The sequence below is a fragment of the Budorcas taxicolor genome, chromosome 4, assembly GCF_023091745.1.
Source record: "Budorcas taxicolor isolate Tak-1 chromosome 4, Takin1.1, whole genome shotgun sequence".
NCBI lineage: Eukaryota > Metazoa > Chordata > Mammalia > Artiodactyla > Bovidae > Budorcas > Budorcas taxicolor.
Genome location: NC_068913.1, coordinates 25,166,608 through 25,185,404, shown reverse-complemented (window position 1 = coordinate 25,185,404; position 18,797 = coordinate 25,166,608). Strand labels below are relative to the sequence as shown.

The following is an 18,797-nucleotide window of genomic DNA, read 5'->3' as shown; positions in this document are numbered from 1 at the left end:
ATTAAAGAGTGAGCAATGAAATATTATTATGCAAAATAAAATAACTTTGAAATATGTTATTTAGGAATTTAAAATCTTTAGCATTCTGTAACTTGTCAGTTTTTTTCTTCATTTAATAATGCTAATCTTTCAATCTTTATGTTTTTCTTTCTACAGTGATTTAATACCTTATTGAAACTACAAACTCATATCCACAGTGGTCTCATGTTGACAGATTACATAGTTTGAAAGCATGACATATTTTATAATGAAACATGCCATGTGGAAACTTTGAAGCCTAAATTCTGCCAAAATCTGAATAAAGAATTCCTCACCTGGTATGTAAGAGATCTCCTGACCACCACCATGACAAACCAGGAAAAGTGGGCCCATCTCAGCCCCTCAGAATTTTCCCAGCTTCAGAAATATGCTGAGTGTAAGTATTCATATTGATATGACTTTACTTGGTATCTATTTTAAATGGCATATTATATACTTTCAATAACAGATTATAGGTCCTGTTCAGCACTGGGATAAACGTCTTTTGTGTTGGCAAGTAAGTGGACTTGAAGCTACTTGTTTGGCATGAGGAAAAGGAAAATCACTAAATCTAGAAGAAAAAGAACTGGATGTTAGATGCAAAACTGAACTTGGGAACCTTCCAGCTGTAATAGGTGCGATGCAAAGGATAAAGAAGTTTGGGAGAAGAGAGATTGGTGAGTCTGTAACCAAGAAGAAGGATTAGCAGAAGTAAGAGGAAAAGTGAAATTTTTTTCCCCTTGTTTGTTAGCATAACATTTCTATAAGACTGGGAACAGGGAGTCTTAGATACATTGTGGCCAATCCCACATGTATAATAAGAGGTTGTAAAATAAAAATACAGAATAGAATAAGAGATTGTAAAAGAAAGAGAAGGTATTAGGGTGTGTGTATTAGTATGAAGATAAGCCATGGTGATTTGCTTTCTAGTGTGCAATTTTTAAATATGATTATCTTTACACATAAACAGCAGGATTGTATTTATTGTTTCTACCATGGATTTTTGAAAATTTATGTATTTCACAAATTGAGTTCCAGCTGTAAATGTGGGGGGCAGCTGTGTCAAGGTATTAGAGAAAATGAAGCAACTAAGAAATAGAAAGCAGCAAGAGGTTGCTGGGAGCATGATGAGTAGAGAAAAAATAAGCAGAGAATGCCATAAGAATGGTGATTATGAGTGACGAAAATGCAAGAAATGGACAGTGAGAAAGAACCAATAGCACACGGTAGTGAAGGAGGCAGAAGGTGGAGCAGCTGGCTGGAGATGCTTATGCCAAGAGTTGGGGTGTGTAGGAGAGAAGTGACAAGAATGAACTGAATGATGTTTTGAAGGACAGGTGGAGAAAAGGATTAAACCCAAATGAGGGATCTTGAATAATAATAAGTAGATAGGTGAGTGATAATAAGACTGATTTATGGGGTACATATTATAAGACAGGAACTGTCTTAGAATGTCTGTTTATCTGAAAAGGCCAATAAATAGGTATTCCAGTCTTTCTAACTGGAGGGCTGAAGTGTTCTGGGTAAGGTTTTGAGAGTGCTGATGGGTATTTGTAAGGAAGATGCAAATTCCTATAAGAACCTGTGAGTTTTCTCCATCAATAATGATTAAAAATAAACAAAACAAAACAAACAGCGACTACCAAATTGGGGGGAGGAGGGCAAATAATTGATATCAAAATGTGGTCCCAGCTTCAAAAACTGTTTGGAGCCCCTTAAAGCCCAGTTCATCTACTTATCTCATGAGGACAGCTTAGTCCAGAATGGCTGAATTCTTGTCAGCATGTTTATACTCAGTAGTTTTGAAGCTGACTGGATGGCATCACCGACTCAATGGACACGAGTCTGAGTGAACTCCGGGAGTTGGTGATGGACAGGGAGGCCTGGCGTGCTGTGATTCATGGGGCTGCAAAGAGTGGACACGACTGAGCGACTGAACTGAAACTGAAAAATTGGTTCACCTGTGTTTTCTAATTTTTATATGCTCTTTACTGTAAATATTTCTGAACATCTTTACGGAGAGTATTTTGCTTGGCATGGTGGGAAATGAAGGTATGCATTTTTGGAATTTACAGTTTAGTGAAGGCTAGGAACTGATGGATAAATGACTCTAGATCTAGATAAAATATAATCGAAGGGCTACAAGCAAAGTTTAGGTATCTGTAGGGTTACAGTGTGCCACTTGAGATAGGGAGAAAGTGAAATCTTCATGAAAGAGGAATTTGAAATGAATTTTAAAAAAAGACAAGGTACATGCAAACAAATGATATATTTTAAAAGAAAAATTTAGCATATATTTGAGAAAGTGAGATGAGCCACATTTAGCTACAACACAAATTAAAGAAGTGAGTGAATTAAGGCTGTAAAACTGAGATGGAATTAAAATATACAATACCCAACCTGAGTTAGACAGTGAAAAGTATTTGTAGGATGCTAAGGGTTGGTTGTTATGAACAGCATTATAGCCCAAGAATTTGGATTTGCAAATATGAAAATAGTATTTGAAACAGACTGAAATTATGGCAGTGAGCTACTGCAATAAATTAAAAATTTGAATGGAGAAAGATGATAATAAAAACATAGATTTAATATTATATCATTAAAACTAATGGAAGAGAATTTAGGCAATAATAAAATATGAGAATTGAGAGAGAGGAGCAGATTTCAGCTCTAAAAATTTGATTGGAAAGACCGGGGAATTTGGTGACATAATTCCCCAAGTAGAATAAACATGATAGTTTTGTTTAGGTTATACTGAACTTAGCTGGACTTTTAAAATATATTTTCCAGTGCTTAGATACCTACAGGAAACATACCTATGGAGGCACTAATATAAAACAGATAAATTATTGCCAGAGCAGCTAAATTATTATTTAGAATAACTTTGGCTCAAATATTCAAATTGCATTTGAACTGATAAGTAGAATTTAATGCTAAAGTATTAAATATATTATTGACCACTACTTTTATTTTATTGGCTAAGGAATATGGGAGTACATTTAATTACATCATTAAAATCCTTCATTTTGTAATAAATTTGCAGAAATACCTATGACAGGTATAATAAAAATTGTCAAATGTAAAAGTTGTAACCTATTGAGACAAAGACTAATGGGCATTCCATAAAATAGTGAGCAGTGACCCAGTGAGTATAAGAACATTATTAAAGCAGATTTTTTAAGGAGACAAGTTAACTGTAAAGAAATAAATAGTACTGGTTCCATGATCATTAAACTTCTTCTCTTTTTTAAATAACCTCGACAGCAATGAAAAGTGCTAGATTTAATCCTTGAAGTTTCCTGTATAATTAAAAAGCAAAGACCATTACGATTAGGATGTATCTTTGTGTAACAAATTGCCATTGTCAAAACATAACTGGAAACAAATTTATTAGCCTGAAGATTATAAAAGGGATATATTTTCCATGCTATTCAGTACATGTCATCAGTTTATTTGCAGCTTTAAATCAGATTTTTCATGTTGCAATGCAATGTTGGCAAAGTGACATTCTTCCACAGTCTATTAGAAAAATGCTATATTAGATTTTAATTGCTTTCTTGATTTTAATTGTTTTGTGAATTTCAATAAGAAATTGTTTGTATATATTAAATGACTCAATTTTTAAAAGTTATTAACTTAAGTCTATATTTGTAGCATGCCAAGGTTATATGTGATATATTTCAAATAAGTGTTTTATATGCTTTTGGGGAATGAAGGTGTGGCTGTCAATTTCTTGGTTGAGATGAATGAATTCATGGAACTCTTACCCCCACAAAACCAAATCACTCAGTGTTAGTCCTATAATACCATATAGATCTTTTCCTCAAGTTATCTGATCTTGAGTTCTCTCCACAATTGCCATAATATATCGTGTCTTACTTTGTTTAGGCTGCTAAAATGAAATACCACAGACTGGGTAACTTATAAAGAATAGAAAGTTATTTCTCATAGTTCTGGAGGTTGGAATTCTGAGATCAGGGTGCCTGGCATGGATTCTGATAAAGGTCTTTTGAGTTGCAAACTGTCAGCTTCTTGTATTCTCACATGGTCGAAAGAGCAAGAGGGGCAGCAAGTTCTCCTGGGATTCTTATAAAGGCTCTAATCAGAGTTCTAGCTTCCGGACCTCAGGAGAAATTCATTTCCTCCTGCAGGGGAGCTTCCTGACTAAGGGATTGAACCAGGGTTTCCTGCGTCTCCTGCAGAGCAGGCAGATTCTTTATGGCTGAGCCATCAGGGAAGCCCATTTACCTCCTAACCACAACCCCCCCATCATATTGTGAAATAGGATTCCAACATATGCATTCGGGGAGACACAAATTTTAGTCCATTATACCCTGCAACTATACATGTTGTTTCAACTTCTAGGCTTTCCTCATAATTAATTGGGGAAAAATGAAACGATATTAGCATAGCATTCCTGGTTAGGCAGCTAGCACATCAGTTTGTGTTCAAGTCCTGGTCCCACCATAGTGCAGCAAAGTACATAGTACTTTGTCTGACTTTCAAAAGTTATATAACATCTCTGTGTCCCAATTTTCATACTTCTAAAATGGGAAAAATAATAAATATGTCAAATGTTGTGAGTATTAAATTGAATGAGTTAATATATGTCAAGTAATGAGAACAGTGCCTTGTGAATTGCAAGTAATGTAGCTGTTTACAATCATTATTTTAGTAGAGAAGGAGGGACTGTTTTGTTGGCTGTTTGAACATATTGTTGATGATCGAGTTAAAAAGTGCCACATTTTGGAGCATGAAGAACCAATGTCTTTTTTTTTCTGCTACAGGACCAAATTTTTCCCACAAGGTAGAAGCTTCTGGTGCTGTTGGCAGCCTCAGATCTGTGTTGTCCCCACAAATGCTCAAGGCAGCTAATGCGAAGCCCGCTGTGGCCGCCTACAGCATGCTGAGCGCATGCTCCTGTTTAAGTTTTCAGACTGAGTCACTCCATGGGAAGCATTTCCATTGATATGTGGGAGAGGAGTATAATTTTCTTTCCCACTCTATAAAAAGTCATCCAAACTGTTGTTGTAAAATGAAGAGCTCTCACTCCTGCCGTGTAGAGAATTGAGCTTATCAGATTACTAGTTTGTCAGTGCTTCCTGCTGTGGTTTCAAGACACAGCAAAGGGTTAAGAAATTCCAAATCTTTTCATGGATGAACATATTTTCTATGTAAAATCTACACAGTATTTCCAAGTGATTCATTATCTGCCCACATATTGTCACTTAGGATTATCTTTTTATTTGCTATTTATAAAGAGTGTTATAGAGCATGTAAATTATTTTTGAGAAATACTGTGTTATTACAGTGGGAACACTTCTGAACTTTCATAAATTTCATACTGTTTATAGCAGCTGGCATTGTAGAGGGTTGCAAATTTATATGATGAACTTGTTCTTTTCAATAAGGACCAGTGTGCCTAATATTTGGACCAAGTGTACAATTTCTTCCATTGGAGAGAGGCGTGCAGTATGACTTTGTGGAAAAAACACAGGCTTTGCAGGCAAACTAATATTTGACAGCGTTGAACCCCTGCTCTGTCTTCAACTTATTAGCCCTAGGGCCTTGGGGAGGTTATATATACTACCTGTGGCTCAGCTTACTCACCTGGAAAAGTGGAATTCCACCTCACAGTGTTGTAGGATTTAATGAGACAGTAGCCATCATCATCAGTAATAGATTTTTAGTACCCTGTTCTAAATACAAGTATTGATTCATTTAATACAGTAAACCTTAGAGGAGGCAGATGATCTCTTAGGAAGATTACTTGGCCCATTGCTGTGGCACAATAAGTGATGGCAAAGATCAGAACAGTAATAATTCATTTAGTATTTTTTACAAAGATCACTTTGTTCTTAAACAGGCTGTTAATCATGTTTCACATGTAGGAGAAACTGGAATCCAGGATTCATCGGGTCCTCTTATCTCCAACAGCCACAACCATCTCTCAAAGGGCTTTTGTGTACAGGACAGAGCTTCTAACTGTGGCTGTGGCTTTTGCTCCCAAATATACCCTTCTGCTCTCTTATTCTGCTTCATCACACTGGATCCTGTGTGGACTTCCATGATGCCCTGTCTTAAGTGGAGTCATTTTTCTTCATCCTGCCCACACGTCTTTCTCCTATTTCTGGAACCTCCCTTACTCTTCGTTATGAAAAACATGGGAGGGAAAAGAGAGGAGAATAAAATCAGCACACAATTGTAATAATAATAAAAAAAATTGGCAGAGTCTTTTTCCGTCTTAAGTAGCTTTCCTCTCGCAAGAAACCCCACCCTTCAGCATGATGATCTGTATCTTTGAGATATCTTTTGTGCTTGATCCATACCTGAAGGTTTAAGGAAGTGAAGGGAGAGACTAGACCTCCCCTGTGCATATTCAGCTTATTGGTAAACAAGTTTAGATCACATATTAGCCCTCTGATTCATCTCAGTGGGATTAGCTCTCTTACTTTTGTCCTTGACTCTTTGTTACATTGGCTCTATTTTGGGAGGCCAAGCCACTTAATGCTAATTACTCTCTTTGCCCAGACAGAAGAATAAATGGCTCAGAGTCAGTTAGCATAGTGGCTGAAAACACATAACTCCTTGTTAGGTTAAACTGGGTTTGAGTTCAAGGGCTGTGATGCACACCTTGTTTTCCTCACTATGCCATAGGATTGCAATAATGATTCAGCGTGAAGAGGCCTGTAACATGCTCAGTACTCAATAAATTAGTCTTTTGTTGAGAATCCTAATGGTGGTGATGGAGGTGATTTCCTGTAAAAATGAGGACTCTGTTCTTGGATTTATGCCTACTCACTTCTACTACTCACGCAGACTGTCTTGACTTTGCCCTGACACTTGTCTGCAGTTGGAATCTGTGACTCTATTTTAGATAATCCATGTCTTTCATTTCCAACCCTGTTTCTTCTTATTCACATTGATTAACTCAGCAGTTCCTGGCTCTCACCCAGATTTTATTTCTGGAATGTATGTTGGCTGCATAATCTCTTTCGCCTCATCTCTGGCTTTGGTTGCTATTTGTTGTACTGCTTCAGGCCGAATTTCCTGCTGGTGGCTTCTCTGGGTCCATGTAGCTGAAGTTTTTCAATACCTGAATCTTGTAGTAGTCAAAGAAAGTAATAACTATGAATGTCTAAGTTTCCATTATTTCAGTATCCTGAAAAACCATCATTTTCAATGACTTTTAACATCTACTTTTTTTTCAACTTTTCAAAATTGCCCCAAAGCCATAAATTAAGATTTATGGTCAAACAAACTTTAATATTGAAGTTAGGATTTCTGAGAAATGTTTTGGTCAGAGTGGACCAAATTGGGCTATGATTGGAAAAGTTAACAAAATCTCAGTGGCTTAACAAAACAGAAGCTTATTTCTTGGTCCTATGTACATTTCCAAATCTGAATCAGCAAATGGTTTAATTTCACATTGTCCTTAATCAAGTCCCAGTCAGATGGAGTAGTCATCAGCTTTAAAAATTGGCACATGCTGTAACAGAGAGAAATAGACTTTGTACACTGGGGGCTGACTCTTAAGGCTTCATCCTGATAATGTCATTGCTTACGTTTCTTTGGCCCAAGCAATCCACATGATCACATCTAACTTGAAAGGAGTACAGAAGTGCATTCTTTCTGTCTGTCTAGCATCGGGGAAGATAGAAATATTTGGTGAAAACTACAAATGTGAACAGTAACTCACAAGTATTTATTGTGGATCATTAAGAAAGTCATTGCAATCTCTTTAAGCTTCTGTTTCTTCACCTTATAAAATGAGGCTAGTACTCCCCACTTATAAATAATTAGTCTTGTTGTTATTACTAATATTAGTATGATGAATTGTAACAAAAGTTATCACAAAAATTCATATAGGTTAAATTATGCACTTCATCCTTAATTGAGTTGTAAATTAAAGGTTGCTATTTTCTAGAAATTTCCTTAGATGCTGCCATCTACATTTTAGCAGGAAGTGCCCCCCACACACATATGCATACACACACACACACATGCACTAATATGAGTATGTATACTTCAGTTCAGTTCAGTCGCTCAGTTGTGTCCGACTCTTTGCAACCCCATGAACCGCAGCACGCCAGGCCTCCTTGTCTATCACCAACACCCCGAGCCTACCCAAAGTCATGTCCATCGAGTTGGTGATGCCATCCAACCAGCTCATCCTCTGTCATCCCTTTCTCCTCCTGCCCCCAATCCCTCCCAGCATCAGGGTCTTTTCCAGTGAGTCAGCTCTTTGCAGCATGTGGACAACATATTGGAGTTTCAGCTTCAACATCAGTCCTTCCAATGAACACCCAGGACTGATCTCCTTTAGGATGGACTGGTTGGATCTCCTTGCAGTCCAGGGGACTCTCAAGAGTCTTCTCCAACACCACAGTTCAAAAGCATCATTCTTCGGTGCTCAGCTTTCTTCACAGTCCAACTCTCATATCCATACATGACTACTGGAAAAACCATAGCCTTGACTAGATGGACCTTTGTTGGCAAAGCGATGTCTCTGCTTTTTAATATGCTGTCTAGGTTGGTTATAATTTTCCTTCCAAGGAGTAAGCATCTTTTAATTTCATGGCTGCAATTACCATCTGCGGTGATTTTGTTGCCCCCCAAAATAAAGTCTGACACTCTATCCACTGTTTCCCCATCTATTTAGAGGAACTTAATTTTACTCACTGCTTGTTATTTAGCCAGAAATATTTAGTACCTTTTACTCTTAGGCAGTAAGCTTGGTTTCAGATAATATAGAAATGAATATCATGGTTCTTTTAGTCAAAGAGCTTAGTCTATTCAGAGAGAGTAAATACCATGGCAAATGATGATAAAGCAATAAAATACTTACTCCTGCTAATATATATGCAAGGTTCTTTTTAAATGAGATACAGTTGACATATAACATTGTATTAGGTGTACAACACAATGATTTGATATGTATTGCAAAATGATTACCACAATAAATTTAGTTAACATCTATCAACACAATGACGATTTTTTCCTTATGATGATAACTTTTAAGAGGCACTCTCTTAGCAACTTACAATTATATAATACAGCATTGTTAACTATTGTCACTATGCTGTTCTTATAAGGGGGAGTTCGTACCTTTTAAACACACTTACCCATTACACTTACTCCTTGCCCCTTGCTTTTGGAGAAGCACAATTTTGTTCCTGTAAGTTTCTGAGATTCCACATTTAAGTGAGGTTATACAATATTTGTCTTTTTCTCTTCTGACTTACTTCACTTACTATATTGTCCTTAAGGACCACACATGTTGTTGTCACAAATGTCTTTCTTTCTAATGGATAGATAACATATGTATCAGTTCAGTTCAGTCACTCAGTCGTGTCCGACTTTTTGCAATCCCATGAATCACAGCACGCCAGGCCTCCCTGTCCATCACCATCTCCCGGAGTTCACTCAGACTCACGTCCATCAAGTCCGTGATGCCATCCAGCCCCTCGGTCGTCCCCTTCTCCTCCTGCCCCCAATCCCTCCCAGCATCAAAGTCTTTTCCAATGAGTCAACTCTTCGCATGAGGTGGCCAAAGTACTGGAGTTTCAGCTTTAGCATCATTCCTTCCAAAGAAATCCCAGGGTTGATCTCCTTCAGAATGGATTGGTTGGATCTCCTTGCAGTTCAAGGGACTCTCAAGAGTCTTCTCCAACACCACAGTTCAAACGCATCAATTCTTCAGCGCTCAGCCTTCTTCACAGTCCAACTCTTACATCCATACATGACCACAGGAAAAACCATAGCCTTGACTAGACGGACCTTAGTTGGCAAAGTAATGTCTCTGCTTTTGAATATACTATCTAGGCTGGTCGCAACTTTTCTACCAAGGAGTAAACATCTCTTAATTTCATGGCTGCAGTCACCATCTGCAGTGATTTTGGAGCCCCAAAAAATAAAGTCTGACACTGTTTCTACTGTTTCCCCATCTATTTCCCATGAAGTGATGGGACCGGATGCCATGATTTTCGTTTTCTGAATGTTGAGCTTTAAGCCAACTTTTTCACTCTCCTCTTTCACTTTCATCAAGAGACTTTTTATTTTTATTTATTTATTTTTTTGTGTTTTTTGTTTTATTTTTTTTTAATTTTAATTTTTACTTTATTTTACTTTACAATACCATATTGGTTTTGCCATACATTGACATGAATCCACCACAGGTGTACATGCATTCCCAAACATGAATCCCCCTTCCACCTCCCTCCCCATAACATCTCTCTGGGTCATCCCCGTGCACCAGCCCCAAGCGTCCTGTATCCTGCATTGGACATAGACTGATGATTCGTTTCTTACATGATAGTACACATGTTTCAATGCCCTTCTCCCAAATCATCCCACCCTCTCCCTCTCCCTCTGAGTCCAAAAGTCCGCTCTACACATCTGTGTCTCTTTTGCTGTCTTGCATACAGGGTCATCATTGCCATCTTTCTGCAGGGCATACACACTGAGGAAACCAGAATTGAAAGAGATGCGTGTACCCCAGTGTTCATTGCAGCACTGTTTATAATAGCCAGGACATGGAAACAACCTAGATGTCCATCAGCAGATGAATGGATAAGAAAGCTGTGGTACATATACACAATGGAGTATTACTCAGCCATTAAAAAGAATACATTTGAAACAGTTCTAATGAGGTGGATGAAACTGGAGCCAATTATACAGAATGAAGTAAGCCAGAAAGAAAAACACCAATACAGTATACTAACACATATATATGGAATTTAGAAAGAGACTTTTTAGCTCCTCTTCACTTTCTGCCATAAGGGTGGTGTCATCTGCATTGATATTTCTCCTGGCAATCTTGATTCCAGCTTCTGTTTCTTCCAGTCCAGCGTTTCTCATGATGTACTCTGCATATAAGTTAAATAAGCAGGGTGACAATATACAGCCTTGATGTACTCCTTTTCCTATTTGGAACTAGTCTGTTGTTCCATGTCCAGTTCTAACTGTTGCTTCCTGACCTGCATATAGATTTCTGAACAGGCAGGTCAGGTGGTCTTGTATTCCTATCTCTTTGAGAATTTTCCACAGTTTATTGTGATCCACACAGTCAAAAGGCTTTGGCATAGTCAATAAAGCAGAAATAGATGTTTTTCTGGAACTCTCTTGCTTTTTCCATGATCCAGCGCATGTTGGCAATTTGATCTCTGGTTCCTCTGCCTTTTCTAAATCCAGCTTTAACATCTGGAAGTTCATGGTTCACGTATTGCTGAAGCCTTGCTTGGAAAATTTTGACCATTACTTTACTAGCATGTGAGATGAGTGCAATTGTGCGGTAGTTTGAGCATTCTTTGGCATTGCCTTTCTTTGGGATTGGAATGAAAACTGACCTTTTCCAGTCCTGTGGCCACTGCTGAGTTTTCCAAATTTGCTGGTGTATTGAGTGCAGCACTTTCACAGCATCATCTTTCAGGATTTGAAACAGCTCCACTGGAATTCCATCACCTCACTAGCTTTGTTCGTAGTGATGCTTTCTAAGGCCCACTTGACCTCACATTCCATGTCTGGCTCTAGATGAGTGATCACATCGTCATGATTATCTGGGTCATGAAGATCTTTTTTGTACATTTCTTCTGTGTATTCTTGCCACCTCTTCTTAATATCTTCTGCTTCTGTTAGGTCCATACCATTTCTGTCCTTTATCCAGCCCATCTTTGCATCAAATGTTCCCTTCGTATCTCTAATTTTCTTGAAGAGATCTCTAGTCTTTCCCATTTTGTTGTTTTCCTCTATTTCTTTGCATTGATCGCTGAAGAAGGCTTTCTTATCTCTTCTTGCTATTCTTTGGGACTCTGCATTCAGATGCTTATATCTTTCCTTTTCTCCTTTGCTTTTCGCTTCTCTTCTTTTCACAGCTATTTGTAAGGCTTCCCCAAACAGCCATTTTGCTTTTTTGCATTTCTTTTCCATGGAGATAATCTTGATCCCTGTCTCCTGTACAATGTCACGAACCTCCGTCCATAGTTCATCAGGCACTCTATCTATCAGATCTAGTCCCTTAAATCTATTTCTCACCTCCACTGTATAATCATAAGGGATTTGATTTAAGTCATACCTGAATGGTCTAGCGGTTTTCCCTACTTTCTTCAGTTTGAGTCTGGTTTTGGTAATAAGGAGTTCATGATCTGAGCCACAGTCAGCTCCTGGTCTTGTTTTTGTTGACTGTATAGAGCTTCTCCATCTTTGGGTGCAGAGAATATAATCAGTCTGATTTCGGTGTTGACCATCTGGTGATGTCCATGTGTAGAGTCTTCTCTTGTGTTGTTGGAAGAGGGTGTTTGCTATGACTAGTGCATTTTCTTGGCAAAACTCTGTTAGTCTTTGCCCTGCTTCATTCCACATTCCAAGGCCCAATTTGCCTGTTACTCCAGGTGTTTCTTGACTTCCTACTTTTGCATTCCAGTCCCCTATAATGAAAAGAACATTTTTTGGGGGTGTTAGTTCTAAAAGGTCTTTAGGTCTTCATGAAACCGTTCAACATCAGTTTCTTCAGCATTACTGGTTGGGGCATAGACTTGGATTACTGTGATATTGAATGGTTTGCCTTGGAGATGAACAGAGATCATTCTGTCATTTTTGAGATTGCATGCAAGTATTGCATTTAAATTATATATATATATATACACATAATTTTATTTACCATTTATTTGTCTATGGACAATTAGGTTGTTTATATATCTTGGCAATTGCAAATAATGCTGCAATGTAAATGAAGGTACAGAGATCTCTTCAGGATATTGATTTATTTCTTTCATATAAATACTCAGATGTGGAATTGCTGGATAATATGGTAGTTCTATTTTTAAATTTTTGAATAATCTCCATACTGTTTTCCATAGTGGCTATACCAATTTCTATTTCCATCACAGTGTACAAGGTTCTCGTGCACATCCTTGCTGATACTTGTTACCTCTTTTTGATGATGTCCATTTGAAGAGGTGTGAAGTGTTATCTCACTGTGATTTCATGTGGCATTTTCTTAATGATAAGTGATGTAGAGCACCCCAGTTTGTACCAGAAATAAGCATCTTTCTCTGAGCAAATGGGTGTTTCAATCCATAGCTTCTGCACTGTGTCCTGTGGGCCAACTGAAAACTTATATTCTATTATAGATTTGTGAGACTTTGGGACATAAACCCTGTTGGCCAGGAGAGCCAGATAATCAGGGGGTAAATCCTCTGGGCACAGCTGCAAAAGCTGGGGTACCAGACCTCTGTGCAAACTCCTTTCTGGAATGTCAGGCCACCTGGAGCAAGGCAGGTAAAGAGAAAGAGAGAGCAAAGATGGTGCCTGCTAGCCCCCTGTCTTTGGAGAGTATTACAGTCAGCCCCTAGATGGGTATTAAATTAGATGCTTGCTCCTCAGGCCACAGCTTTTAAGCTAAGAAAATAGCCCTTTTTAATGAAAAGACTGGACATCTTTCATACACAAAATTTTGCAAATTTTGTTCTGGAAGATATAATTTTACTCATTTAAAATTCTGCATCACTCCATGATCTCTCAGTGGTATTGATTACATTAATATATCTATATCTACATCCCTCTATGTATGTACAGATGTCTGATAAACAATACATAATATGTTTCATTTTGAAATCTGAGCATTACATATTTAATCTGCTGCCTCTGCACTGGACCTGGGGGCTTAGCCACAGTAAGTCTGCTTGGGCTGTTATGAACATTTTCTCAGTTCCCAAAAGCCTTGTGGGCCTCCTAGACACAAGCCCCATTGGCTTTCACAGATAGACGTTTTGGAGGCCCCTCTTTTTTGAAAGGATTCAAAGCTGGGACACCATATGTGATGTTCAGACCCCTGGCTCATCAGGGAAAAGCTGGTAGTTATGAGTTCCCTCCTAGTTGTGGATCACCACAGTAGGCCCGGGGCTCATGGCAGAATTGTACCTCAGCCTTTAGTACCTATTTTGATGTGGATTTTTTCTTGTTTGCCCTATACGTAGGGGTCATTCACATCCTCATTGTTTACAGCGTTCTTACTTAGGGAATTATTCCATGTAGCTGTAGAGGAAGTGAGTTCAGCAGCTTCCTGAGTCACCTTTTTGAACCAAAATCTAGCAAGACTCTTTGAGAGCTTTTAACTCTTCTTCACATGGATAGGTGTTGAAAGGGGAGAGGAATGTTAATTGAAAGTATTGAATAGAGTTTTTCAAAAAGCAGAGAAACTCCAAATAGATATCAGAGCATGTGTTGAGGCATGAAAGAAAGTTGGGAAAGTAGGGAAGAGTTGGAAATGTGTGTTGGGGTATGTGTATATTTGTGTCTCAGCAGATATGTGTGTACACGGACATGTGTATGAAGACAATACTAAAGAATTCAGCGCCAGTCATACAATACCAATCTGTAAGTGGCATTAATAAAACATTGCCTATCAACATATAATCATTGGGAGAAAGTAAAGATACTCAGTGGAAGAAAGGCAGAATATATACAAGCTCTTCATAGAATCTTAGCCATGAGAAAAAAGAGGAAGACTCAAAGGTAATCGAATAAAAAGAGGGATTTTGTTCTTTCACATACGAAAGAAAGACATGTTTATAGGAGACAAGTTGGGCAGCATATAAAGAGAAACACTTGGTGATGAAAGATTTTGAGCTTAACCAAATCTAGAATTATGTTTTGGTTTTATTCAGTTTTCTTATTCAGTCCTTCTCTACTGTTTATTTTCTTAATGTATTAGTTTTGGTCATTATCAAGTTACGTAACCTTTCTAAAGTTTAATTTTCTCTACTGTGTAATTAAGAAAATAAAAAGCCCACTCACAAGAATATTGTAAGTCTCAAATAAAATAATATGTGTGGAAATGCATTGTAAATGGCAAACTACCATATGTAAGCTAATTATTGTTTTTATTGTTACTATCATTAGAATGTTCTGAGTTATCGTTCTGCTATTTCTTTTCATTTTTGTAGTTCAGTATCTCTGTTTCTTGCAAATACACATTTATAATCTTATTATTTATTGAATTGTGTAGTTTGTTTCTGTGAGATTATGTAAGAAATACCATCCTATTTCTTGTGGCCTAATTTTCCACAATTTATCTTCAAATCCAGTTGCCTCTTTCAAAGCCTTGCCTAGGGAACATCAGGTGCAGGGATTATTTTTGCATACTCCCAAAGTGTATTTTATAAGGAAGAACACTGCCAAGACTATAGTGGGTCTGAGATCTTACCGTACTTATAGTCTTAGAAGAACTTGTGATTGTCTTTACCACCATAATCAGTACCCCACAAATTGTTGAAAACTTTCCCATCAGATTGCCTTTCAGTTCATATAAAGACAACTTCAGATTTGTGCCCAGATATCTCCTTGTCTTGGTCTCTGATTCCTCTTCTTTCCCTCTGCCCCAACACTGGGTTTTCAGGTACATCCTATTTACACCCTACTTTTCAAGATAGGAGAGTCACCTACTTTTCTATATTCATCCAGAGAGGATGAAGGGAAATACAGTTAGTTAAAGCTATTTTAGAGCCTACTGTGAAAAAGAGGCATAATTCTTATATTTTATTTTTTAAAAGTCAGTCTTTTAAAATACAGTTACACACACAGACACACACACCTTTTTCTTGCAAGTAGCAATCATTAATTTATTTTTCATTGCTTTGTTATAGAATGAGCACAGAAAGAAAGGATCTGGGAGAGGGAGACCAAAAGCTTCACTCCGGGCAAATTCTCCCCTTTCGTTGAATACGTTGCCCCTTCCCTGGTGGCTCAGCTGGTAAAGAATCCGCCTACAATGGGAGAGACCTGGGTTCAATCCCTGGGTTGGGAAGATCCTCTGGAAAAGGCAATGGCTACCCACTCCAGTATTCTGGCCTTGAGTATTCCATGGATCGAATGGTTCATGGGGTCTCAAAGAGTCGGACTGAGCGACTTTCACTTTCAGAAGCTCAAATAGTAATACGTTCTGCTCCAAAGGTACTGATGACATGAGGCAGGACCCTCAACATTCATGCAATTGCAAGGAGTTCTCAAAGTAGAAGTGAAAGCTTCTCAGTTATGTCTGATTTTTTGCAACTCCATGGACTATATAGTCCATGGAATTCTCCAGGCCAGAATACTGGAGTGGGTACCCATTCCCTTCTCCAGGGGATCTTCCCAACCCAGGGATCGAACCCAGGTCTCTCCTATTGCAGGTGGGTTCTTTAGCAGCTGAGCCACCAGGGAAGCTCATTTGAGCTTCTACAGCTGCCAAATGATAACTGACTTCTAGATCTTTTTAAGACTTAGGATCTATTAGGATATCCTAATTTATCGATAAATTAGGATAATCCACTCTCCCTTGAAACATGCCCCCAAACTGAAGACAGTGGGAAATCAAAACTCTCACATTAAAAAAAAAAAAAAATCATGAAAAGAGTAAAATGGTGGTAGCCATAAATTCAACCTGGACATGAGCATCCCCCAGATGTTTACAAAATTCTGCCAAATCTTTCTTATTTACAGTTTCCCTATGGATATCAGACGTTGGTAGTGGTAATTTTTAAATTCTTTCAAATGAGGATCTTTATCTAGAAATTTACTCATGAAAGATATGCTTTAGTTAAGTATTCAAGGAGGTAGCCTGTAATGAAAGGAATGCCAAGGAAAGCATGGAACAGAGTTTATATTCTGATTATTGGTAGGATATAATTTGATATGATTACTGATATATCCTGTTACCAATATCAAATAAACTGTTTATGATAAGAAAATATTATAAATGAGCCAGAATTATTTTAAAATAATAAACCTTTCTGGGAGGGCATATTTTCCTTTCTACTCCTCTCATATATTCACTTGACGAATGGCAGAATTTTAAAGAAAATTAGACATCTTAAACATTTTGGAGTCTTTGGGACCAGAAAACTTACATCCTCATGATATCCAGCCTCTTTTCTCTTCTTGGGTGTCAAAGACATCAGGTGTTTCTCTCAGTGTCTCTGGGAATTATTTCTGAAGCAGCAATAAGTACTTTCACAGGCCTTTCATGAAGCACTGTTATATGGTACATTTAATGATGATTTCTGCCATTTCCCAAGCTGCTTTCTGGCCAAAGAACCTTGCAGAACTCTTCCTCCTTCTTCCACTATTGGCTGCCATCTGCATTATATTGAATTCTCTGCTCATTTTCCTTATATTACATTATCTCCCAGTCTAATCTAAAAAGCATAGAGTTCAAAAGTGAAAAACAACACCATTAACTTAAGAGTTACTTAATGTAATCCTTCAAAGGCTCCATCTTGGAGAAACAGACATTTGTAAATGGATCACGGATAAAATTCCATGTCTCCTATAATTATATGCTGCTTCAGTATTCCTGAGTCCATATTCCGTATAAAGTGAAAGAACTCTTTCTCCTACTTTGTAGTTTCCCTTTCATCTACTTCTTGCAGGTCCTTTGGTACCTGAAAACTTTCAATATCAAAAAAGTTTCTACTTTCTGTTGGCTCCTTTCCACTGCAGTCTATAGGCTAAGACATGTGGATTTGTTCTGATGATATTTTGACCTCTAACTGACCATACAAATTGGCACAAAGGCACATAAGGGGAACATGTTAAGGTACCACTTAGTCCTTCCTGTGAGAGATAAAGAATAGGTCAGTACCTAAAAGAAGTTGAAATTGACCTTTGGTAGCAGCATTAGTCTGCTTACAGGTGCTTACAGGTGCTGAGTCCACATTTTTCTGAAGCCCACATTTTTCTGAGTCCACCATTTTTCTGAAGCCCTTGTTCTCCTCTGGCAACTTCAGAGCCTTCTCAGTGTAGTCAACCCAGCTGCACAGATTTTTTTTACATTTAGACTGTAGAGATATGCCCATATTCTTTCTAAGGAAATGTGAACAGTAATGTCCAGAGGTGAACTAAATAGTAACAGTCCCCGGAGACTCTGTCCAGAATTCTTCCTCTGTTAGTGCAGATACCTTGGAATCGTTACACTTCTCTCAGGGTCTTCAAGTCAGTAGCTCCAGCAGGACACTACTATAGGAAGTGCAGTCAGATGCAATAGTATGGCATTTTTGTCCAGCTCAAGGAAAGAGTCCATTTGAAACATAGTTACCAGCCTGTACTATGCATTTCTCCAGAATGTCTTCCTCAGTAGTAGGTGGGATGATTTTTTTGAAGTGAATCCTGTAGCTTGCCCACTGTGTCGCTTCACTTAATGAGGTGAAAATTGGAAATTCTCATTGCAGCCACATAAAGTGTCTACTAACATCTCAGCTTTCAATTGTCTGTATCTTATAAGTCGATATGACCCTTGCTTTATCAGCTTTTTTTTTTTTTTCTGGTTCACCATAACCTCTGACTTTTCTTGATTTGTTTGAATTAATAACAACCACAGAGATACCCAGACATCTAAGAGAGATGGATGGCTGGCAGAGCATGACACTGGGCCATATAATTGCTCCTACGAGGTCTTGTTTGAACTGTACCTGGCTTTCTTTTTCTTAGCCCTCCTCTCCAGCATATTTTGTAAAAACTTTCTAGTGTATCACAGAATTGCATTTATTTTATCTTCTATTGCCCGGGTGATCAAGAACTTAGCATAGGTATCTGGACATTTCCTTCTCTAATAAAAATTTGCTTTTGAAACCGCTAATAGCATAGACCTCAGTATACAGAGATACTGCCACTTCCTCCAATTTTTCCTCGACACACACACACACACACACACACACACACACACACACACACAGTATAGCTTGTTCCTAGCTTTTGAGTGGAGACATTATTCTCAAAGCTTATGTTTCTCCTTCAGGTTCACT

General features: G+C 38.0%; 1 protein-coding gene across 1 annotated transcript in view; it reads left to right on the top strand.

The window, feature by feature from the left end:
* Positions 1-345: 345 nt before the first annotated feature.
* The window catches only part of DGKB (diacylglycerol kinase beta), a 796,797-nt gene continuing 778,345 nt past the window's right edge, over positions 346-18,797 (top strand). The window contains exon 1 of the mRNA XM_052638442.1: positions 346-415. Within this exon, the coding sequence (XP_052494402.1) occupies positions 346-415 (70 nt within the window). The remainder of the gene's footprint in view (positions 416-18,797) is intronic.